Genomic DNA, 24,810 nt, shown 5'->3' on the forward strand with positions numbered 1-24,810 from the left:
ACCTTCCATCTACTGCAGCCTCAAGGAGGAACACGTGGAGAAGCAGAAGCCCTCATGGCTCATCCACCATGGCTGGGGACCAGCCCCAAGGTGCCCATCCCTGCTCTGCTCCACCCAAGCCCATGTTGCCAGCTGCAGCTAAAGTGAAGATTTTACTTAATTAATTTTCTTTGATGCACTGATCATGTAATCAATGTCCTAAAATAGCCAAGCCTGTTCTATTTATGCTGCTGTCTGTCTACTACTCCCTCTGAGAAGCAAACGTGGGGCAGCTGTGCTGGCATGGACCTGGTCCTGCCAGAGCAGGGAGATCTGGGCTGGGTTTTTCCATCTCCCCTTCCCCCAGATCTCAGTGCTGTCTCATAAAAAGCAGAGGCAGCAAGTGACTCAGTGGAAAAACCTTTTTTCCCAGGGCTGGCAGACACCAAAACATCCTCTTGGTGCACAGCACATCACCCACACTCCAGCCCCTGAGTTCAGCCTGTCTGGCTCCCCAGGGTGGGCATGGTCACAGGCACTGGGATGAGGAGATGGCCAGCACCAGCCAGAGCAAACCCTGGGAAGCCACCTCTCCTGCCATGGATCCAGCACCTTCCTCTTGCTACACCAGCATGGATCCAGCACCTTCACAGGGCCAGGTGTGGGTGCAGCCCCTGCTGCCTCAGCATCAGCTCAGAGGCTTCACATCTGAGGCACCATCAGTGAGCCAGCACCATCCTAACACCCCACAAAAGCTTTAAATTCAGGGGGTATTTGAGCTGGCACAGGAAGAGTCAGTGTGCCATCATCTGCATTCCAGCCTCTCCTCCCGTTTTTGTTCTCCTCTCCCCACATTTGCTACCCTGAACAAAGTCCTGTGGCTGGCTCAGCATCTGCAGCCAAACATTGTCCTGTGCTCCATCCCAGCTGCCAGCTCCAGCACACACATGTGGTGTCCCAAGGGAACACAGCCAGGTTACCCAGGAGGGCTCTCAGGGATGAGCCTGAGGCTTTGGCTGCCCCAGGGTCCCTCTGCTATCAGGAGGTGTCACAGGAGCAGGACCAGAATGCAGGGACATGGTCACCAAATCCTTTTTGGGCTCCAGCTTCCAGGCCCTTCTGAACTGAACATCTTTGTGCTTAGAGCTTTCAAGTACTTTTCTTCTCCATGGCCTGGTCACTTCCAAGCTGTTTCATGTCCACAACAACCCACAGAGAAGGGTTTTGCTGCCTGGGGGCACACACAAGCCCTGGGGATATCTAAGAATATCTAGCAGTCCCAGAGCAGAGTCTCATCCCATGGCACTCCAATCTCTACAGCAGAGAGCAAAATCACTTTTACAAATGTAAAAGGGTCAGCAGAAAAACCTGGGAGCTTCATTTCCTTAATTATCTGAAAAGGAAAGAGGGGAAGGAGATATCTGATTTGCAAAGTAACTCCTGACTGAAGAGGTTCCCCCTTCCCTCTGCAGAAGAGCAGCCCCACAAGCAGCAGTTCCTCAGGCCATGCTAAACATGCTAAAGTTCTGTGTTAAACATTAACAAGAAAAAACAGCAGAAAAAAAAATGAACCTGTGCTTTAAGTAAAACATTGGGGGGGGGGGGGGGGGGTAGGAGCTCAATCTTAATAGTGCCCTAAATTCAGTGATCTCCTCTCATTACAGAAATAATTTCTTTTCATGGCCAATACCAGGCATATTTGGAACAAGCACAGAAGTACTGACACCCAGCAGTGATACCATGCAAAATTCTGCTGTGTCCATCCCAGGGAACAAGAGATCCTTCTTTGGGATGATCCATGATTTCTGTAAGAGCCCACAAAAGTCACCTGTGACTGTTTCCCCACTAAGGCTGTCCCACTACAGCCTATTGAAATTGTAGAAGGAAAATTCCTTTCAGGAAGGCAAAAATGACGGAGGAGCATAAAACAGGTGAATTGGGGCTGTTATAAATCACATGTCTGAGCTCACGGGCAGTGGAGACACAGAGGGAGAGCAGCAGTACCTGAGGGAGGATTAGGGGCAGGTGAAAACAGGTTGTCATCAGATTGAAGCAAGAGAGGAGTGTGAGGATACAGAAACTGGTTGCCCAGAGCAGCAGAAAAGCTGAAACCCAGGACACATGGAGCTGGGGACACCAGGAAAAGCTGGGATGCACTGCAATGGACACCTGAGGCAGCTCCCCACAGCACCACAGCTCACAGAGGTCACTTTCCCCTCTCCTGCTGACGAACAGAGCCATCTCCAGAATTCTTTCACAAAGCAAAAGCGTTTGCCTCAGTCCCACGCAGGCATTTCAGTGGATTCACAGCTTGCCCCTGGTCCTTTAGCAGCCTCATTACCTTCTGCACACAGGTGCAATTAGTCTGGACACAGCACCTTGCTGCTGGTCCCCAGCAGATGCCTCTGCCACAGGTGAGCAGCCTGGGAGGCAGAAAGGGGATGCTTGGTACATCCCTGTGGATGCTCCTTGGGTGCCTGCTACTGCCAGAGGACCTTCATCTCTCCCACTGGGCAGGGAAAGGCTGAAAACTGCCCCTGAGCACCCCAGCACAGCTGGGACTGAGCTCAAATCCACCCACATTCACAGAGATTTGGGGGAGACCCAGCAGACAGAGATGCCCAGGCAGGGCTCTTTCCAGCCTGAAGCACAAGTCTCACAGTCAAGGGGACTGTACTGAGATACTTTGGTGCCTGATACAGAGGGACAAAGTGTTTCAGGACAGCCTAATAAAGTGATATCTCCAATGAACCCTTTCCTGATGGAAACTGTCCCTAATGGGCTACAATAGACAATGCTGCTGGTGCTGACAGCTGAGCTGCTCACAGCAGCACTGCAAAATTCCCTCTCAAGGGCTGGTGGCCACTGCTGGGACAGTGACTGCTTCTCCAGTTCACACTTGGGCCATCCCAACCCACAGTGCCAGCTCCTCTCAGGCCCTTCTGTCCCTCACCTACCAGGTCTGTGCAGGTTTGGTGCCAGTGAGGGCAGCACCAACCAGCACAGGGGCAGCACCCAGCAAAGCTGCTCCAGGGGCTGAGCATCAGCAGAGCCCTGAGAAGTCACCTGAGGTAACCTGGGAGTCACAAATTGCAAGAAAAGTCCAAGGCAAACTCTGTGGCACCAGAGCTGGACGCCCCCAAAGTGGCTCATCTCATTTTGAAAGTATCATCCTCTGAAAAGCAGCTCCAGAGCCCTTTGCTGCGCCCAGGACAGAGCTGAGACAGCCACTGCTGATGCCAAGCAGGGACCCACCAGCTCCAGCAGCCTCTCTGCCATCCCCTCACGTGGCACAGCAGCTGCTGTGGCAGTGGCATTAGGGAAGAGCCTGGCTCACACTGAAGGATGGCAGGGTGGCAGTGACTCTTCCTGCCCTGTATCCCTGCTCCTGCACCACCTCACAGCCCCGACCACGACCCCAAGGGTCCCCCCATGACCACCAAATTTGCCACCCTGGCTGCTTCCTCCTTTGAGCAGGAGCTGGAAGCACCTGGGGCTGCTCTGTCCCGAGCAGGAGGGCAAAAGCCGCCGTGCCAGCATCCCCTGGGGGGAGAGCCGGTCCCTGTGCCAGAGCAGGGACACAGCCGTGCCCGGCCACTGCTCCAGGAGGGACACAGGTCCTCAGGGGGGGCTCACACCCGCAGAGACACCCAAACTGGAAATCTCAGCCAGCCAGGGAGGGGACAGGAAACCCAAACACCTTTCGGTGCTTCTGCCATGGAGGCGGCTCCGGACAGAGCCTGCCCGGGCACTGGGGACCAAGGAGCAAATCCGTTCTCCAACCCTCTACAGATTAAGTCTGAAAATGTCCCCCAAAGTACCTAAACCTACTCACCGACGGGAAATCACGAGGATTGAGGTGTTTCCGCAATCCTCAGCGTCGCAGAGCCGAGGGCTCCAGGCTGGCAAACGAAAGCAAAACTCGCTCCTCCACACCCCGCGGTGACAGACAGAGAGCAGCCCTGGTGACACGGCCAGGAGGAGCTGCAGGGGCCGGGGGCGTGCTCAGGAAGTCACACAATGAAAAACAAAACAAAACCAAACAAAACCCAAAAAAACCCAAAAACACCCCAAGAACAAACAAACAAAAAAAACCCCCAAAAATCCAAACAAGAAAAACAACAACAACAACAACAAAAAAACAACCACAAAAAACCACAAAAAAACAACCAACCAACCAAACAAAAAAACCCCACCAAAAACACCACGGGAGAGTCTTTCCTCAAAACCGGAGAGGAAACAGGGGCTGTGCTACCAGGCAGCCGCTCAGGGGTGCGTGTGCAGGGGGCAGAGCCCACGCTGGTGCCAACCCCGCACATCCATGCCCAGGCTCACAGATCCACGGGTGCCTTCCAGGCTTGCTGCTCAGGCAGGAGAAAGGGCAAACAAGGAGCAGGGCAGAGCTCCCCCTGCTCGGGACACACACGGACAGAGCCCATTGCCGTCCGCACGGGCTCGCACGTATTTGGCTCAGATGCGCTGAGAAGGGTTGCACATTTTCGCTTGACTACGAGTTTCCTCTGGGGCTCAATTTAGGGAAATCTGTGATTCAGGGCAGAAAACATCGTGATGTCACCGTGAATCGTGGCGCTCGCATCAAACCCTGCACACAGCCGCCCTAAAAGGCGGACCCAAGGGAAGGGTTCGTGTGCCGGCTCTGTACCCTCCGTGTTCCCGGGCTGAAATCCACCTCCTGCACCTTCCCAGGCAGAAATCCACCTCCTATACCTTTCCCAGGCAGAAATCCACCTCCTGTACCTTTCCCAGGCAGAAATCCACCTCCTGCACCTTCCCAGGCAGAAATCCACCTCCTGTACCTTTCCCAGGCAGAAATCCACCTCCTGTACCTTCCCAGGCTGAAATCCACCTCCTGTACCTTCCCAGGCAGAAATCCACCTCCTGCCCCTTCTCAGGCTGAAATCCAGCCCCTGCCCCTTCCCAGGCAGAAATCCACCTCCTGTACCTTTCCCAGGCTGAAATCCAGCTCCTGCCCCTTCCCAGGCTGAAATCTACGTTGCCCATTCCACAAGGGACTGGGAGGCTCAGTCCTGCAGGAGCAGCAACAGGCAGACCTGTGGGAGCCTCTGTCCAACAGAGAAAATCACCAAACACAAATCTCCTGCCTCCCCAAGGCAGGGATGCTCTTGTCAGACACCTGCTCCAGGTAGGACAAACAGGAGATGCAGCAAGGGAGGAGGACAAGGCACTCTCAGGGTTTGGGGCATATTTTAGCTTCCAGTATTCAAAATTCCCTGCCCCATCCTACAGCAGCCATATGAAAGCTGGGCACAGGGTCACAAGGAAGGGGGATGGATCTGTTTCAAAACTGGATTTGGAGGAAAAAGTGGACTTAATTAAAGTCTTTACATTCCATCCCTATGGAATGTAAGGGATCAGGGCTGTGGGGAGGGTGGCTGGGCCCCCTTGCAGGTGCAGAGGGAACCTCCCACATCCCAACTATACACCATGTACATAACAGGCTGTTTAACTTATTAACCACTTTCCTATGCTGTTGAAAACAAAAATGCTGGCTTTCTGAATCTTAATTGGATTCCTATTCCCAGCCAACACCATCTATCACATGTGAGAGGGGAAGACAAAAAAAAAATCATCATTTATGCAATCAGAAATATCTTTAACTGCTTTTGGACCTCACTGCATGTCAGCCTAACCTCATGTCAGCCAGAACAGCCCCAGCAGCAGGCAGCTGTGCAGCTCCCTCCTTCCCATGCACTATTTCATCCCTAAAGCTACCAGTGCTTCAGAGCTGATAAGATAAATAAATATTAATTCACAGGTATTTATGTGCAATGCTCATTTGCACTGGGACACCAAGCCATGCAGAGCACTGCTGTCCCCATGGCTGGAGCCACCTTTCCCCCTCCCTTCCATCCCACCCTTCAGAGCCCCCCATCCCTTCCTCTTCACAGACGGGATTTTCATTGCCAAGATCCAACATTTTCCCACAGAATTTTAATTTTTTTTTTTTGGCCTGCTTTGCAGCAGAGAGATGCTGCCACTTGATGTGTGAAGCTTCACCCTGAGATAGAATTGTGTGCCAGCGAGACAAAAATGCTGTGGTTTGTGAGAATGACGTCTGACTAATTCTCGACCCCTTCTCAACAGCTTTAGACACCGCTCGAGGGAATATCAGACTGGGTTTAAATGGTTGCACAGCACTGGACTTGTTTAATAGCAAAACTTGTATTCCCAGCTTGTATCATTTTTAAAATCAGCCTCATGACAGCTGATGTTTCTTCCTAAATCCTCAGCTTCTGGAATCACGTGATGGTGGAAAATCCAGGGCTCTGAGGAAGGCGACTATTTTAGACACAAGATTTTTCCTGCTGGCTACAGGCAGAAAATATGACAGCTCCCTAACACAAGGCCTTAGCAAAAGCAGCAGACAAATAAAATTGGAGCCCTTCTTGCTGAATTCTACACTCATTTGTTTTACTGGCATTTTAACAACAATGTTGGGATCTCCAAACTCACCTGAGTTCCTGGGAATTAGTTTTTCCCCTGCTCCCATGATCCAAACAAGAAACCTTGCAAAGCCAGCAGCCAGCAAACTGAGCCAAAGCAGCAAAAAGTGATGACTCAGGTCCTTCAACAAATATTTTACAGAGGTTTAAAAGACAAACTGTAAGATTTCAGGGGCAGAAAGGGTGGGGAAGTGTTCAATTCTTTTTTTCCTTCACACTGTTTTGTGGGTTTTGCATCTTGCCAGGAGCACTATTTCAAATGCCAGGCAATTCCACCGCACCAGAAAATTTACCTTTCCCTCTATCCCCCCACCCTGCCTCTGAACACCAGCCAAGGTTCTCACATAAAGAGTTCCTTATGAGAGCTGGCAGCCCTGAACCCGGACAGGAGTTGCTGTTTCATCAATTAACCTGGAATTCTGTTCCCAGCATGCCGAGGGCTCCTGGAGAACAAGCCCCGATTTACAGTGGCTCCCCCCAGGCTGGGCTTTCCACTGAAGGCAGGGGGAAACTCTTCCCACCAAGTGGAGCAGGAGAAGTTGTTCCTCCCATGTGTACTCTCCATGCACCACACTGAGACTGCTGAAAGGCAAACAAAGCTGCTGCAATTCCAGCACACAACTGGGCAGACTGGTAAATCGTGGGGCAGCTCCAGGCTGCTCCAGCACCGCAAAATCCCGATGCTTTGGGGTGAGGGAGAAGGATCCCTGCCAGAGGAGCAGAATCAAGGACTGCCAAGGGCTGTGCAGCTGATGTACTGCCCCAAGGCAAAGAGCATCTTCATCCACAGCTCAGCTCCAGCAGCTGAATCCCAACAGGATTTTTCCACACTGGAATCCCCAGCTCCTGGGGTGCAGGGCCCCTCCTACAGCACAGACTGGAGTTGTCCTACCCTGATAAGCAGCAGCTTCACAGCAGCTTATCAGCAACCAGCATGAACCCCTTGCTGTCCCCCAGCACAGACCCAGGGAGCAAGGATGTCCCCAGGACACAACATGCTGATCCTCAGGATCTCAGCTCCCTTCAGCTGGAGCTCACAGGGCAGCAGGGAGACCCTGCCCACCCTCACACTGCACCAGGGCAGGGTCTGCAACCCCTGCAAGAGATACAAACCGTGCTCCTGACCAAGCAGCTCCTGGGAACAGCAGGGCACATGCCAACAGTGCCAGCAGAGGCAGGCTGCTGGCAAACTCCATCCTCTGGGGGCTGGGGACAGCGTTGGCTCTTAGAGAGCAGCTCCAGGACCGTGTGTCTGCCCAGGGCAGGGGCTAGGGGCTGCCTACACCACAGGAAGATGAAAGCTGGGGACACGTGGAAGCCTCACTAGATGCCTTCACTCCTTCCCTCCACTTTATCCCAGTCAGGATGCTCCAGCAGCAATAGCAGGGAAAGAAACACACACATCACCAGAAAACGTGTGTCCCAGGCTGTCACACAGCTGTAACCAAAGCAAATGCAGCATTTCCCCAAGGCAGCTACACGAAAACATCCTCCTCTGACTGCGTTCCTCAAAACAGCTCCTTTCCACATGCCCCGAGCTTTTGTTCCCAGCCTTCCTCCTCCCATCTCTCCCTTCCCTGCCCCCAACAGGCTTTGGTGGAAGGCTATTTCTGGCTGATAATAAATAATTTTCTGACTCCAGAGAAGCACAGTGGTAACAGAGGCCCCAGTACCTGGGCTGGCTCGAGGAGGCTGATGCAGGTGACAGGGGAGCAGGATCAGAACTGAGCACACCTGGGCTGTGCTCACAAGTCCAGCTTTTCCAGCGAGGTTCAGGTGTATTGCCAGCAGGTTCAAACCTGGTCCTCGAGGTTCATGAGGATCCTCCCAATTCCTTTCCACAAAGCAGCTCATACTCTGGGGAGCCAGCAGCAAGGACCCAGCCCTTCAGAGATGTTTCTGCCACCGAGGCTCAGCTCTCTACTCACCTCTGTTTCCTGTTCCACCCTCCTTGTGGTGACCAGCTCCAAAGGGTGTGTTTGCCCACCAAGTCCTCCAGCCCTGCTGGCTTTAGTCCAGCCTCTGCCTAAATTAGGGTTACTCACACAGAGACTTATTGCATCAGGTCTTCAGGCTGGCAGAGCTGACAGGAAAACACCTCCCTGCCTGCCATCCTCCCAGCACCCTCACACTGCTGAGCGAAACGCTCCGCTCGCCTCTTGCTCAGAGAACAAAGCCTCTTGCTGGGCACAGAGCAGAGAGAGGCAGCACACCCGTGAGCAGAAACCCTCCCAGTGCCCCCAAAATGCATGGCATGAGGGACATCATCACCAGCTGCAGCAGCATCAGGCTGCAAACAGCTCCTGAAGAAGTGACTCTGATTCCTCAGCCCCCAACTCACCAGATCCCCCCTGGACTCAGTGCCAGAGGATAAGGAGAGGGGCTTGCAGCAGCTGCCCAGAAAAAACCCTACAAACACCCCCAGGCTTGGGGAGTGAAGCCACGAGGCCCTGGCACTTGCCTGGGGGTCACATACCCAGTTCACACCTTTAGAAGTGGATACAGACACACAGAGAGTGGGAGCAGAACAACTTCGACACCGTGCATGAACGAAGGGATGGGCTGGGGAAGGGAGGCGGAAAGTGACAGGGGAGGCATCCTAAGGGATGGTCAAGGAACCAAAAGTCTGTCCCAGGGCACAGAGGGTCTGTCTGGCAGGACGGAGGATCTGTCCAAGAGCACAGAGGGTCTGTCCAAGAGCACAGAGGGTCTGTCTGGCAGGACGGAGGATCTGTCCAGAAGCATGGAGGGCAGAAGCGCCACCACACACCTCGGGACGAGCCAGTGGGGGACACCACCCTACACGTCCCCATCCTGTGGGTGACACCGGTGTTGCGCTGTCCCGGCCAGGCCACCCTCGCACCGGACTCTCCGCTCTCCCAGCACCACCCACCCGAGCAGCCCCGCTCCGCTATCCCCAGCGCATCCTCGGGCGCTGCCGGTACTCACCGCCGGGCCGGGCCGGGCCGGGCCGAGCCGCTCCCGCGGGGCTGCGGGCTCAGAAGCTCCGCGCGGCCGCGCCCGCCCCTCGCCATCACCGCCCACCCTCCCGCCCCGAACGGCGGGGCCGGGGGCGGGCGGCGGGCGCGGCCGGGCTCGGGCTCCCCCTCCCGCAACGAGCAGCAGCCGTTCCTGACTAACAAAATTAAAAAATAAAAAAAAAGAGAAAAAAGAGAGGAAAAAAAGAGAAAAGAGAAAAAAAAATAGAGAAAAAAGAAAAAAAAGAGAGAAAAAAAAGAAAAAAAAAGATACAAAAAAGAAGAGAAAAAAAGAGAAAAAAAAAAGAGAAAAAAAAGAGAAAAAAAAAGAGAAAAAAAAAGAGAAAAAAGAGAAATTAAAAAAAAAAAGAAAAAAAATCCACCCCAAAACTTCTTCTCTCGTTGCTTTTGCTTTGCTGTTTGGAAAAAAAAAAAAAGCTTAAAAACAGCCAAAAAAATTCATCTAGAAAATTGTTTTCTGTATTATGCATTCAGATTCAAGGGAAAATATAACTTTGTTGGATCAACAGTCATCGCTTTTAAGTAAAACCACCGGGTTTTTGCTGGTTGGGTGTAAGCAGGGTTTTCCCTGTCCAGCCAGTGTGGGTGCTCCAGGTGCTGAAACCATTCAGGCCTGGACTATGTCCCGCTGATTCTGCTTCCTGTGGGAAAAAGATGGGTAAAGAAGGAAAAGAAGCAGGCCCCAAATGCATGGCCCAGCGTGAAGGGCTGGCCACAGGGCTGGGCAGTGTCACACCCAGCCATCACCCACCCACCCCAAGGAGCTGGCGCGTGCTCCCTTCCAGGCTGGTACCACCACTGGTACCACCAAAGTGCCATTGGCAATCTCACCTGCCCTTGGTGGACACATCTTGAGGTGTCCAGGATATCTATAGAGATGTTTTTGATGTGGAGATATGGTACTAAGGCTGAAAGCCTCTCTCTGAGGCTGCTGATTAAATAAACCATCTGTATTTGATCAGAGCTCTTTGCTGTGGGCCCTGCTCATGCTTTGGAAGATCAGAGGCAAATAAGCAAGTCCCAAATTCCCCTGGCCAGCTGGGATACTTTCTTCTCCCTCAGTTTGAGCTGTGGAAGGCAGAGGAGTTTTAAGGCACCGAGTTTTTAGCCTGCACAAGGTGCTCCCTCTGCCAGCCCCAGGAGTGGAGCAGTGGACACAGGACAGGCTCAGGGGGCACCAGGGCTCCTCTCAGCACAGGCAACACCCAGCTAAGAGCTGAGCCTAACGCTGAGGAACAACCCTGCTCTTTCTGTGTGGCCAGAAACCATCACAGAAAGGGACGAGGCTGTGCCTGAAAGAGGAATTCAGTGGGAGAAGCGGGGTCTGTGCCAGCCCTGCCCTCCTACCTCCTTGCCTGAGGCTTAAAATGTCACTTTGAGGGGAAAAGGGAGAGGCAGGCTGTATTTCACAAATGCCAATATGCCTGTTTTCTCCCAGATCAGATTTTCCTGTGTTTTCTCTCACGATGCCTCCAAGTCAGAGCAGGTTCAGGGCTACCTGGAACTGGATTCAGCAGAGAGGAAACAGAGGCTGCATTTGCAGCTCTTTGGAGCTGCCTCTATCGTGTGCAGGATCCTGGCCCAGCCTGGCTCCAGCTGCTCCCCAGCACCAAATCCAGGCTCCCTCCCGCCCTCCAGCAGCCTGTTTATTTACAGCACAGTGCTTCTTTCTAAAGATCCGGTCTCAGGGGGCAAAATGCCTTCTGTGTATGAAACCAGTACTGACTAGCTCAGACATTGTCTTCCAGAGACTGCAGGCAGCCTGAAACAATAGGGGAGTGCAGAGAGTCCTGATGCATTTCCATTTTTGGACCATGATAAATCCAAAACCTAATAGTAACAGCTCTAAAAATGGCCTGCAGTAATTAGGTGGTTGGGAATTGGTTTGTTTTTTGGCCATCACACACAATCCCTCATGGCCTCACGTCTCCCTGCATTCCAGAAGATACATTTAACCCCTCCAAATTGGACAAAGCCCCCAAGTTCCCCTCAGAAACTTTCAGAAACGAGCACCAGCTGGAGCAGGGACATGGCAAGCACAATGGAAATGGGAAGCACGCCCCAGAAGTCCTTGGCATCACATGGAAGAATTGAACCACAGGCCCAGCATGTTCTTGTGTTCCATGTACAACTCGGTCCAAACCTCTGGTTTTTAAAAAATGCAACCCATGCACATAAAATAGAGCACAGAGCCCGTTTTTGTCCCGAACTGCTGGATTACAGACAACCTCTTCCCGTTTTTGGGGTTTTGCTGACACCTGGTGTTCTGGAAAAGATGCTGTGTGTTCCTGCAATTCCCCTCCCTGGCTCCCCTTGGGATGTTCACTCTCCGGGTCAGACCGGAGCCCTGAATTTGGGGCAGACCCTGAGAAGTGCAGGTGTGCAGTTCGGTTTGAGTCCCTCTTTAACACCTCGAGACAAGAGCAGTGCTGTAGGAACGTTCTCGTGGTGTTACACCCCGGCAAACCTCACGGTGCCGACGGACACCTCCTGACTCCAGCAATCGGGGGACTGCAGGGGGGAACCTCAGACCCATTTATCTTAGAACAGTTTGGGTAGGAGGAGAGCTTAAAAATCATCTTGTTCCAACCCCCCTGCCACGGGTAGAGACACCTTTCACTGGACCAGGCTGCTCCAAGCTCTGCCCAACCTTAACACTTCCAGGGATGGGGCAGCCACAGCTTCTCTGGGCAACCTCACAGGGAAGAATTTCTTCCTCATATCAGTTCACCACATCTGGTGAAGCTTTTTCTAAGTGGCAGTGCTTAAATCTGAGGTACTTGCTAACTCCATTGAATTATATAACCTGATGAGGAATTTCACTGCCTCTTTTTTTCTTTGTTTTTGTTTTTAAAAACCCTTTTCAGAGTAGCCCTGCAAAATGCGTCCCACTTTTACACCACCACGTCATTATGTCACAAAGGATGATGCTGATCTTTAAATAGGGACAGTGGCTCCCCCAGGAATAACCAGCACCACCTGCTCACAGCCAGTTGCCCAAAGATTTGCTGGAGCAGCATTTCTGTCTCATTCCAGATGCCTGCCCTGCCCAAATCAGATCAGTTACATCTCCCCAGGCAAACGCTGCTGCAAACAAAATTCCATAAATAAATCCAACACAATAATTAAATATTTATTTTTACAGTCTCTCCTAAAGGACGTGTATTCTTTTAGAACACCTGCAGGGTGGTGTAGTAATTTTGATTAAGGATAATGAAATATTCTGCTGCCTTTCTGAATGCCTGAGGAGATGCATTTCATCCTAGAATAATGCAGTCATAGAAGGGTTAAGGTTGGAAAAGGCCTCTAAGATCCCTGAGTCAAACCCTTAAACCAGCATCAACATGTTCATCTCTAAACCATGTCTTCAAGTGCCACATCCACACACTTTCTGAACACTTCCAGGGATGATGACTCCAGAATCTCACAGCTCTGAGAAAGCCTTATATCTTACTTTTTTTCTGACAGTGTGTGAGAACTTAATTATGGTGTTTATTCTTTCTGTCACTCACTGCCCCTCCCTCAAAATAAAGACAAACTATTGAACTTCTAATTTGAAGTTGAAGCTTGGATGGAGGTGATGGTGAACCTTTCATTGTAGGGCAATACATAAATAAATAATGTCTAGTACATAAGCATTCTTATCACAGTTTGCTAATTATTTTCTGGAAAGTTATTCTCATGAAGAGAGTTTCAGTGCTTTTCTACCAAGAATACCATCCTGCCTGCTCAGCAGAAGTTATTTACAGTAGTTTTCTGTACAATAAAAAAAACCAAAACCACAAGAAACAAAACAAACAAACAAACCCAACAGAAACAAACAAAACAAAACCCCAAACAAAAAAAATAAAAAACCCCAGTGTCCACACTTGGTTCAGTGCAGCAGAGAAAAATCCAATATTTACAGCTTTCAGTTGTAGGAACTTTGAGCTCCAGGTTCTTCAGTGCAGTTTTGAGAGCAGCAGCAGCAGCAGCAGAGAACTCCTAGCTAGGGCAAGGCTCCTCTTCTCTAGTTGAAGGAGAAGCACAGTCTTGGGTCTTGGCTTGTCAAAGTCTCGGGAAGGCCCTTGGGCACTGGATTGCCCCACAGCCTGCAAGGACAGCAAAAGTGTTACTGCAGGACCAGGTGTGGGGCCCAAACATCTGGAGATGTGGATCCCAGGGGAGAGTGGGACAGGGCAGGAATGCTCATCAGAAGAGAAACCAGAAGGAATGAGAGAAAGAAAACTTTAAAGAACAAATGCAACAACTTCCTGATGGGGATATTACACAGCTGGGTCTTCATTTTGTGCCTCATTTAAAGCCAGCAAGCTTTCCAGTTCCTTTTTCCCCTGGACTTTGTGAGGAGGTGAAACTGTCCGAGAAAACCCTCACTTGCCTTGTGTCTGCATTCCCTGCAATGCCCTATGCCCTGCCAGCTAACCCAGGGCAGCAGGGGCATGGGACACATCTGTCCCCACCCTTGCCACCCTGACCTCTCCTTGCTGAGCCAAGAGCCAGCCACAGAGCTCTGGGACACCTGCTCACCTGATGGACTCAATTTCTGGGCACGTGGCAAGTTCCTCTGCGAGCTTTGTGGCCCCACAGGCTCCAATGTGGTTCTTCTCCAGGCTGTTTTAAAAACCAAAAGAGAATTTTGAAATCCAAAACAAATCCAGAGTGGAAAACAGCTGAATTGTCCCAAGTTGTAGTCACCTTAAGTAAAATAAGTGTTAATTCAATCAGCCAGGCAAGGCTGGCCCTTGGTGCATGGAGCTTAAACTGCAGGAGCCTGCCTGTTGTTCCTAAAGTGCATCCCCTTTTTGGAAGCCCAGTAATTGAAGGCTCAAGGACAGAAAAATGAGCCTTCCCAGGGTGTTTCTCAGGGCTGTACTCACTCCAACACCTTCAGCTTTTCCATCTTCGGGAGAGCAATGGCCAACTCTTGGGCTCCTCTGTCTCCAAGGGCATTCCAAGACAGTCTAAGGCAGACAAGAAATCCCAGTTGTGAGTCTGGATGAGCACTGGTGACATTATCCCTCATGGATTAGCCTTTTTGCAAGAGCTAATCACCCTCTTATCATGACAGGTAAACATTCCCCTGGTGCAGTGTTTGTGAGGTTCCCAGGATGAGGTGAGAGATGAGAATTTCACTCCATGTTCTCAGAAGGCTGATTTATTAGTTTATGATATTATATTATATTAAAAATGCTATACTAAAACTATACTAAGGAAAAAGAAAGGATACATCAGAAGGCTAGAAAATAATGAATAATAAAAACCTGTGACTGACTCCTCAGAGTCCAACACAGCTGATGGTGACTGGTCATTAATTAAACAATTCACATGTTTGGGTAAACACTCTCCAGACCACATTCCAGAGCAGTAAAATATGGAGAAGCTGAGGCTTCTCATCTTCCCAGGAGAAGAAATCCTGGTGAAGGGATTTTTCAGAAAATATCATGGTGATCTTGGATTGCAAGCTTAATTCTGAGGATTTTTCTCCGTTTCACCACATATTTCCATGCATGATAAGACACCAAGGAGTGTCTGTGGACTGTGGTTATCTCAGAGTTCTGCAGGCCCAGGGAATGAGATGTGAAAAATGGAAATGGCTGCAGAGCACAAAGCTTTACCCCACTAAATTTTTTAGCAGTGTATTTCATCAATTAGTAAATTACTGATACATTTACCACCAAAATGTACTTGGTGGAAAGTATTATAAAACTCTTTAACAAGCATCCAGCAGGGTGAGAAGTGCCCTGCATCTCCAAAGAGGAGCAGACACCAAAATGAGAGTGACCTGTGCATGCTGCAGTGCCTCCCCACCCTCCCCACACTCACATTATCTCCTCCATGGACGGGCACCGCTGGAAGCCCAGAGAGAGGGACTTTGAAGCACCATCAGTGACTCCACAGAATTTCAAGCTGAAGCAGCAGGGAGAAAGCAAACAGAGAGCATGGAGTGCTGGTGTCAGAGCTGAGGGGAGCACAGCAGCACGTCCCCTGAGGCCCCGGCACTCACTCGATCTTCCGGAGGCGTCTGAAGCTCGGCAGGTCCTTGGACAGGGCACGGATGCTCTGCTCCCCAAGGTTGTTTTCTGATAAACTGAAAGAGGCATGGAAAAGCTTTGAGTGGTGAGAAAAAGCAGGTACAGTCAGAGAAAAGCCACCATGAAAGCAATCATGTGAACTAGCAAGTTAGTAACTGCTACCCAGACTAAGTGAGGACTCTGCAGACAGCAGGGATGAACCAGATTGGTAAACAGCAACTTTAATTCAATTCACTGCTTGGCACAATGGGAGTGACTCTGTAGACAGCAGGGATGGGCCAGATTGGTAAACAGCAACTTTAATTCAATTCACTGCTTGGCACAATGGGAGTGACAGCCCTGCTGTAACTCCCAACCTCAGTCCTTGCCTGCAGACAGAAATATGGGGTTATACCTGTGCCAAAGAAGGGCAGATCGGCAGCACATCATGTGTTGCATGTGAAAGTGGAAATAAAAAAACCTCAAAAACTGGAGTTAATGACTGGTGTGACTTGAGAGGAAATGGCAGTGAGGGAGAATGGGAAGACCTTCCAATACCTAAAGGGACTACAAGGGAGCTGGAGAGAGCCTTTGGACAAGGGCGTGGAGAGACGGGACAAGGGGGGTGAACTTCAAGCTGAGGGAGTTGGATATTAGGAAGCAGAAATTCTTCCCTGTGAGGGTGGTGAGGCCCTGGCACAGGTTTCCCTGAGAAGCTATAGATATCCCATCCCTGGAATTGACCAAGGCCAGGCTGGACAGGGCTTGGAGAAACCTGGTCCAGTAGAAAATGTCCCTGCCCATGGCAGGGGGATTGGAGCCAGGAGATCATCAAGGGTCCCTTCCAACCAAAACCAGCCTGTGATATCTTTGGCACCATCCTGGGTGCACCAGCCATGACCTACCTTATCTCTTCCAGCAGCTCACACACCACCAGGGCTCTGGCCAGCTCCAGCCCTCCTGCCTGCCCAATGTTATTGTTCTGGAAGCTAACCAAGGAAACATAAGCATTGGAGGATTATTTTGGAATGAAGCTGTAACAGAAGCTCATATTTAAACTGCCAAGAACCCAACCAGAGATGGTGTCCCACCACTGGGATTCCTTTTCTAAGTTAACTTTTGATGACATCTTAGACACAGGCTGGAAGAGATGCCTCTAGGCTAATTGAGCCCAGGGAGCACTTCTAGCTCACCAATTTCTTGTTTTGTTACTATAAAACAGTAAAAGAAAGTCCTACATATTAGAATCCTGGAAAGACTCCCACAAAAGTTTTAAAAATACAGTAACACAAGTTCAGGGAAAAGAAATGACTCAGAGGTGCCTGCACAAAAGGGTGAGGGTCCATAAAAGATGTGCATCCTTATGCTTACATTCCACCAGAGGCATCAGAAACCAACATACTCCAATTTTAAGGTTTATTTTACTGTATACTCTCTTCCTGGTTTGTCTCTATAGCTAATGCTGCAAGAGATGAAGCAAGAAGAGTTTATGTGACTCTTACAACAGAGTAACTGTGGAGGGTTTCTCAACCCTGGGACACTGAAGTTACTCTCTAAGCAACCAGTGCCCATGCCTTTTCCCATTCCTTCTTTCAACAATCCCCATTCTCCCCAGGGTACCCAGCCTTCCTGGGGCAGAGGCTGACACTCACTGCAGGACCTTCAGGTTGGCCATGTGGGGCAGACAGAGGGCAAGTGTCACTGCTGTCCTGTCTCCAAAACCATTCCTTGATAGCCTGGGAGAAGCAGAAGTGAAATGTTGCTGGCAGTGAAGTCCAGAGCCTCATTCCTCACCTGTGTGTCACCCCCACACTGATGTGTGACCCCCATTCCTCACCCACGTGTGCCTGGGACTCTGCTGAGAGGACCCAAAGTGCCTGACTCAAAGGACTCTGAGGGTGGGGGGAAGAAACAATGAGGTTTTGAAATCCTGCAGCAGAAGTTAAACAGGAAAGTAAAACTGAGCTGCACTTCCCAGAAACAGACTTATCTCCCTCCATGACTGAGTTACCTGAGCTGGAATTGAGCTGAAATTGAACTTTTTCATATGTGCCCTCAGTACACACACCCTAATCTGAAGGTTACAAGGACAGTTCCAGTAGTTTAACTGTAACTTTTCCTTATTTGTTATTTTTTAATTTCATTTCTTTAATATGGCAGGGCATGTATGTTCCTTAAACTGGTCTGGAATAGAGCACCAATAGATCTGACTGTAAAGCCTTTGTCTGTCCACTTCCCTCCATTTTTGCAGCCACACAGATTAATGCTGGTATCCTGGCCAACACAAGCACTGAGCAGCTCCTGACACTGCCTATGAACCTGCAGATTCAGCTCTTGAATCCATTAATCCACTAATGCAGACTGCACACTTCTTGGAAATCTTCAAGACAATCCAGCAACCAATCCCCAAACCTTCCACATCCAGCACCACACATTGCTGTGGTGGCAGCAGAGTTTTTACTCTGCTCTCACAAGAATCATGGGGTAAAACTGATCTTGGCTTTATCAGAGTCATATCTGATTTCTATGCCTTGACTTTTGCCCAGCTTCCCAAAAGGATATTTGAAATTACACACTTACAGTAACTCCTTGATGTGCTTGCAATGGGCAAGAGCTTCCATCAGCTTTTCCCCTCCAGCAGGACTGGGACAGTTCCCTGAAAGGCTGAAATAAACATGAGACTCTCAGTGACTAAATGAGAACCAGAATGTACCAGGTTAAGATATTTCACTGTTTGCCTGCTGTGATGGGAGACTCAGGCTCCTGGGAAATGGTCTGGGGATTTTTAGGTTCTTTTGTCAAGTGCTGAGTAACTCCTGGCCCTGCAGGGAATGTGGGGAAGGAGCAGTTTCCCCTCTCAGACAGAACTGGGAACTTCCTTTTCTTGCTCCAAGTCACTTCCAGGTTTTTCATTTCAAAAAGTTACCAGGCTTTCCCCAAGAGCTGAGCCTAACAAAGAGCCTGGATGCTCTAATTTCTGTTCCCTGGGAGAAGGAACAGTTTGAGTCCATGTCTCAGCCTTGCACAGGGATTCCCACACAGGCTTCCCCACCAACCATGGCCATGACCAAAACAGCTGAACCAGAACAAAGGGACTCACTCGATTTTCTTCAGGTTTTGCATTTCCAGCAGGACAGCAGCAAGATTTATCAGGCCTGGATCTCCAATCTCGTTGTGGCTTAAACTTTAAAGAAGAGATGGAAGGCTGTGTTGTAAAGGAAGATGGCAGGCAAAGTGCAAGATCTTATTTAATGTGTCCCATTTGCTGGATGACACCTCAGGCCTTGCCAGCAGAATCAAAGAGCTGTTTATCTCAACTATCTCACAGAAAATTAATAGGTGCTAATGAGGAATTTAAAAAAATTGCAAAGAACAATTAAAATCACTGGATCCTGTTGACAGGTGGGAAATTACTTCAGCCAGAATACCAAGACAGGATGAAGATAGGTGGTTATTATTTTACAAAATGCTACAACAGAGAATGAACAGCATGTAGCAAGAGAGAGAGGGAGAAAGCAGAGCCTGGGGTTGGCTCCAGGACAGATCTTTTCAGACAAATGCTGGGTCTGAGGCTCTCTGAGGACAGAAGAGAGTTTCTAGTGCTATTCTGGCTCCCAGGGAAGATTTATATTCTATTTAATCCATTTTCTACATGACTGACTGGGGTAAGACCAAAGTTGCCTCTTCTGAACATCAAGTTCTGATTTCCTCTAGTCCAAGGTACCTCATACATGAGCATTTTGCAACCTCCCTCCTTTTGTGACAATACTGTGTACAAGCACATCTGGTTCTCTCCAAGTGCTGGCACTGGTGGTCACCTCTCTGCAAGAAAGGAGAAACTCACTTGATTTCCTCCAGGCTGTGCATTTTCCTCAAGGCTTCTGCAAGTCTGGAGCAGCCTTCGTCACCAATGCTGTTGTGGTTCAAGCTGGAAACAACATCCCCAGGAAAATGGAGGTTTAGCTGCTACTCAGCATGCCAAGCCAGGCCAGAGGTGAGCTGCATCAACCATACTTACATAAACCTTCTCAGGGATGGCATCTCACAAAGCCCCAGCACAAGCCCAGGGATGGCAGCGCTGCTGAGTTTCATGTAGCCCAGGCTGGAGGATGAAATAACAATTAACTCTCCAGGGACAGTGGTGTGAGCACTCAGCACAGAGGGGAGCAGAACAAGGTGGGAGAGATGGGGGAGTGTATTCTAATCCCTGGGAATAATTTCAGTTTTGCTCTTTAATGCAATTCTAGTGGACCTGTTTGGATTTGGATAAAACACTAACAGAATAGCAAACCTCTGGAGCAAGAGCCCAGCCCCTCCTGGAGCAAAGTGCCTCTGTGACCCCAGGACAACAAGATCCATGCAAAAATAACTGCCAAAACATTTGATTCTCCACTGGAATTCCCTGCCACAGATTACTGATCTGTGTCTCTCTCACTCACTGCTCATTGCAAATATAAAATAATTGCTGCTTCTTCCCTATCAGAAGCCATCAGAAAAAGCACATCTGTCCACAGTACATGCAGAAGGGAGGCTGCAGATTAACTGAAGCTTCTAGGAAGTCCTGGCAGCCTCTGGTCAGCCTGGTAACAACACACTCACTCACTTGAGTTCTTCAATGGCCTGGCAATTCTGCAAGCCTGAGATCAAATAATCAATTCCAGCTGGTGTAACACTGCTGGAGGTCAGCCTGCAAAACAGCAAGGATCAGATGAGGAGATCAGGTCTCAGCACACCGAGGCAGAGTTTACTCCACTGACAGGCAAACTGCCCCATACCAAACCCCAGACAGCACAGACATCAGAGACCAGCAAGTTTGGAGAGATTTCCACACCCCTGGTGTGCAGGGCTAAGAGGACTGGCCCGAGGCAGAGGATTGAACAAATAATAAATGTGTGCAAAAGGTCCTAGCTGGACACACACAAACCCAAGGTCACACATACCCAAACATCTTCAGCTCTGGAAGGGGCAGCAAAATCCTGACCAGCATTTCTGCTTCACCCTCCTGGAGTTCCATGTGGGACCATCTGCAAGGAGGGAACAACAGGTCTGGGCTTTGTCCAGGGGTGGCACAAGGTCTGTGCTGAGACCTTGAAGGAGGGACACAACACTGGCACTGGCAAGGTCCCACAGGAGCTCCCAGCCATGCTAGGGCAGTGTAGCTTCTCTGGGCACTGGGGGACTGAGGGGATTTCAAAGGATACCCCTGCAAGCCACCAGGTCTATGGGTCTTTCCTATTTTCCATTCAAGCACTCCAAGAAGGGGACCCAAAGGCAGGGACTGGGACCTTGCCCTGGCCTCTCTCGTGCCCTGCTGAGTGTTCAGAGTACTGGATCACCAGGACAAGCTGCTCCCCTCCCTAAAAACCCTTCACCACACCTGGTAACTCACCTCAGCTGCTGAAGCTGAGCACATTTCTCACAAAGCCTTTGGCAGAGGGAGTGCTTCATTTCTGGCTTGTACAGACTCAGTCTGCAGGACACAAACACAGAACACAACTCAGTGAGGAGCAGCAGAGCCCAGTGCAGCATCTGGTGCCCCCCTGGGACACGATTAGGGACAGATCAGGGCTTCCAAGAGCCCACCTGGGGCTTCCCTGCCACGTCCCATTTATGTCACAGTCCATGTAGAGAAGCACAGCCCATCCCCACTGCCCAGGACAAGAGCTGCCTCTTCCTTCAGCTGCACAAAAGGAAAAGGACACTGATGCTGCTCTCTCTGCACTCTCATGCAGAAGCCAGCATGTCCTCAGAGGCCTCAAAGTGCTCCTGATGGCTCCCAGGAAGGCACAGGGATTTTTTAGCCTTGTTTAGGTCCAGCATGGGTGAAGGAGAGCAGCCCAAAGGACTGTGCACATGCATAAGGTTCCTCCCACATGTGTGGCTCTCTGAGACTGAACCCAGGGAGCCTTAGACACTCTGAAGGTATTTTTCATTCCACAGTGAAATTCAAAGCAAGCAGAAAATCATGATAAATAGTTGCCTTCTCACCTGCTGATGACTGATTCTGTCTTCTCCAGGCAGTGTGGGAATCTTATGACTAATTGGAAGAGGGTTTTATCCTTACATATCCTAAAAGTTAGAGATTAGAGAACAGCACAAATCTGTGAACTCCTGAGGGAAGAAAATGCTATTTTCCATAGGAAAAATCAGGAGGACTGAATGGGACAGGGTGATGCTGGCACATGACAGCTAATCACCCATCTCTGAAGAGGTTTGTAATGTTTAAACCAGCTCCAAAACCAGCCTAAACTGGGCACCCTCTCTCCCAAGAGCAACCAGGAACATGATCTCCTTCCCGTTAAACCTTCTGAGCTGTGAGACCACAAACCTTCTGAGCACTTCTACCCACCAGCCATTTGGGTTAAAATGGGTTCAAGTGGGCAAATAGATCACAAATGCACTGGAGACAGTGAATTAACAACAGGAGAACCAGTGCTGGCTTCAATCTCATTTCCTTAAGAGTATCAGGCTAAAAGAAAATATCTGGAAGACACCTGAGGTGCCACTCACGTGATCTCAGTGATGCTTCCAGAGGCCTGGAGAGCCAGCTCAAGCAGGTTCACAACTCTCTCTCTGCACACCCATGGCTCTTCTATGCTGCAAAGCAGAACACAGGCAGCTCTGCTTTAGTCACACACTTGGATCCATCCCTGCCTCTCCAGCTGAGAGTTCCACACTCCAAACCCATGGAAAGGCTGCTTGGCTTAGCAGAGGAATGTCTCATGGGACAGGGGCAGCCTGGGAACAGGCAGAATAGCCCAGATTCCCTGCAGAGAAGGGGAGAATTTGCCAGCCAGGATGCTCTGGCAGCAGGAATGTGTCCCCCAGGATGATCACCCTTCTCTGTGAGGCTGGCAGGGCTCTGCAGAGCCAGCACAGGTTATGGCCAGAGCTCTACACGAGACTCAGTGGGGGATAAAGCTTTATCTCCTTTGGCTCAAGGAGATAAAGCCAAACACCAATATCAGAGTCAGCCATGGGAGTTTCTCAGGCCAATGCTCCCTGCTTTTGGAAGAAGCACAGCTCACTTTATTTTTTTTTTTTAATGAAAGGAGATCTCAGAAGATCACACCAGTATCCACAAAAGCACAGTGACACAGTACCTGATTTTCAGCAGCCCCAGATCCTTCCTCAGGGAATGCAGAAGTCTTTCTGCAGCTTGGAGTGTCATGTTGTTATTTGAGGACCTAGAACCAAAGCTCACTGTGATGAGCAGCTCACAGATGAACCCCCCCAACGGGTCCAAGAGCCATTAACTCACGTGTACTCTGTCAGGCCAGTGCACCTTTCCAGGAGCAAGAACAACTTTTCCAAGTGCTCTGGCTGAAAGTTGCACTCTGCCAGTCTGAAAGCAAGAGAAAGAGAGCAGCCTTAATTCATCACAAACAGTTCAGGCTTCCTGAGCTGGGAACATCAGGCAGCACAGCCTAACAGAGGAAGGGGGATGGCACAAAAACCTTAAACACCTTTAAGGATTTCAAAAAAGACTGTGGCAACACTTCAAAAGCATCTGTGGAGATATCCTGATATATACCTGTGTGCTATAATGGCACTGCTCTTTGTAGGACCCTGTCCTGTGACTGTAGGAACACCTACAGGGGCCCAGGTGAGGAACAGACAGTGGGGAAGCACAGAGAGAAAGGGAGGTGGGATTATCTGTGATGTGACAAAGCTCTTCTCACAAGGTGAGTCCAAGGAAATGTATCAGCTGTTAGTGCAAAACATCACTATGCCAGGAGCAAAAAGATGCTGCTGTTTTGTCTGTCTTGTCCCTCAAAAAAGGACCTCACTTTTACCAAAGAAATCACCCTAAAAAGTCTGTAACATTACCTCAAAATCTTTCTTGGGTCATATCCTCTTGTCAGCTTGATGATTAAAGTTGCTTTGGAGCACAAACTGCACAGAGAAGACACGAGTGTAAGATTTAGATGGAGAATTACTACTTTTCCCAGTGTTCAGAATTTAATGGTCCCAAACTCCAGAAAATAATCCAGCACAGCAGTGACAGGTACCTGGCCCAGCTCAGCCCTGCCTAAAATAAACCAGCCCAGGGAAATGCTTCAGTGAGGTCTCACTCATGCTAAATTGGCCTAGAGGCAGAACTGGTTTATGGATAAGCAATCCTGACCTGTCCTGCTTTTATTTGCCTCCTCTGCACTCTCTGTTGAGCTCTGGAGAGAGGCACAACAGGAGACTTTAGAGTAGCCCAGAGATTCAGCAGCCACATCTGCAGGAAGGAATGGAAGTGGCCCTGGTTAAAAGTGGTTCAGGACAGAGCAGCTGGTCCCATGAACACAAACACTGATAAAGCCCCACAGATGAGCAGCACAGCCCAGTCTCTCCCTGGAATCTGTGAGAAAAGCACTTTGTGCCAGGGCACAGGCCCAGAGCCCATGGGATATTTTTGCCTGAGAGGAAAGGAGATAAAATGCAAATCCAAGTGAAAGAACATGGGAAATTGCTTTCTATTGCCTCTGAAATCTCAAAATACTGAAGAGAGCCTTAGAGAGCAATGCTGGCTCCTGCCCTGAAGAGGTTCATTAACAAATAAATACATGACAATAATTGTTGGTACAGCTGAATATCTGTGCCTATACACAAAAATAACCTGGCCCTGTGGAATGGTAGTTCTGCTTGGCAGTTATGTTTGGCCATTTAAAGTGGACATAAACCAAAGGTTTAGGTAGTTGAAAACATGGTCCTCATCATTCTTACCTGAAGGTCACAAAATTTCATTAATTAAGAGGAAAACAAGCAGGGAAAGCTCAGAAATTAATGAAGAAAAACAGTCACCTGACTTGAACTTCAGTGGTGTTTCCAGATGTGACAAAGGCATCTATGAGATGTAGGACTCCATCCTGAGAAATCCCATTATGGCTGAGACTGCACAGAAGGGAAGGAAGGAATTTCACGTGTCAGGAGTCAGGGCTGTCCCAGGCTCCTCAGGCACAGAAACAAAACTCAAGTTGGCACCAAAGACAGAACAGTTTGTGGGGTGCTGGGCCCCTTCAGCTTTGCTCAGCCACTGAACTCCCCCAAGACAGCACTGATGATTTGGGGTGCAGAAAATGCTATTTTCCCCTTGCACTGCAGAGGCAGCAGCAGCTGGAACATTTACTGCCCCAGCAGAAAGGGAAGGGGAGAGGCTGGGTAGGGCACAGATCAGCCCACAGCACCTTGGGAACTGAGTTACTCAGAGAGGACACCACACCCAGAAGAGTGATGAGCTGAAAGCTCTGGGTCAACTTCTGTCACACCACCCTGTGGGCATTCACAGTCTCTGAAAAATCCCTTTGCCCAGGATTTTTCTCCTGGGAAGCTGAGAAGCCTCAGAGG

At 49.8% G+C, this 24,810-nt stretch overlaps 2 protein-coding genes across 4 annotated transcripts in view; both read right to left on the reverse strand.

The window, feature by feature from the left end:
• CPNE2 (copine 2) overlaps positions 1–9,504 on the reverse strand; it is a 46,179-nt gene extending 36,675 nt beyond the window's left edge. Inside the window, exon 1 of one of the 3 annotated variants that reach the window (XM_066557508.1) lies at positions 9,414–9,504. The gene's annotated coding sequence lies outside the window, so the exon portion shown is untranslated. Of the gene's footprint in view, positions 1–3,814; positions 3,995–4,175; positions 4,508–9,413 lie in introns of those variants that run through there. The other 2 variants (XM_066557510.1, XM_066557509.1) reach the window with 2 other exon arrangements.
• Positions 9,505–13,301: 3,797 nt separating this feature from the next.
• Positions 13,302–24,810, reverse strand: part of NLRC5 (NLR family CARD domain containing 5) — a 30,836-nt gene continuing 19,327 nt past the window's right edge. The window contains exons 28-47 of the mRNA XM_066557733.1: positions 24,268–24,357; positions 23,305–23,370; positions 22,736–22,819; positions 22,578–22,661; positions 21,985–22,071; positions 21,463–21,543; positions 20,864–20,944; positions 20,415–20,498; positions 20,078–20,161; positions 19,493–19,576; positions 19,319–19,402; positions 18,575–18,658; positions 18,055–18,138; positions 17,127–17,210; positions 16,380–16,463; positions 15,468–15,551; positions 15,287–15,370; positions 14,341–14,424; positions 13,991–14,074; positions 13,302–13,554 (exon numbers count right to left, since the gene is read on the reverse strand). Of these exons, the coding sequence (XP_066413830.1) occupies positions 13,473–13,554; positions 13,991–14,074; positions 14,341–14,424; positions 15,287–15,370; positions 15,468–15,551; positions 16,380–16,463; positions 17,127–17,210; positions 18,055–18,138; positions 18,575–18,658; positions 19,319–19,402; positions 19,493–19,576; positions 20,078–20,161; positions 20,415–20,498; positions 20,864–20,944; positions 21,463–21,543; positions 21,985–22,071; positions 22,578–22,661; positions 22,736–22,819; positions 23,305–23,370; positions 24,268–24,357 (1,663 nt within the window). The 3' untranslated portion in view covers positions 13,302–13,472. The remainder of the gene's footprint in view (positions 13,555–13,990; positions 14,075–14,340; positions 14,425–15,286; positions 15,371–15,467; positions 15,552–16,379; positions 16,464–17,126; positions 17,211–18,054; positions 18,139–18,574; positions 18,659–19,318; positions 19,403–19,492; positions 19,577–20,077; positions 20,162–20,414; positions 20,499–20,863; positions 20,945–21,462; positions 21,544–21,984; positions 22,072–22,577; positions 22,662–22,735; positions 22,820–23,304; positions 23,371–24,267; positions 24,358–24,810) is intronic.

The sequence above is a fragment of the Molothrus aeneus genome, chromosome 11 (genome assembly GCF_037042795.1).
Source record: "Molothrus aeneus isolate 106 chromosome 11, BPBGC_Maene_1.0, whole genome shotgun sequence".
Classification (NCBI taxonomy): Eukaryota; Metazoa; Chordata; class Aves; order Passeriformes; family Icteridae; genus Molothrus; species Molothrus aeneus.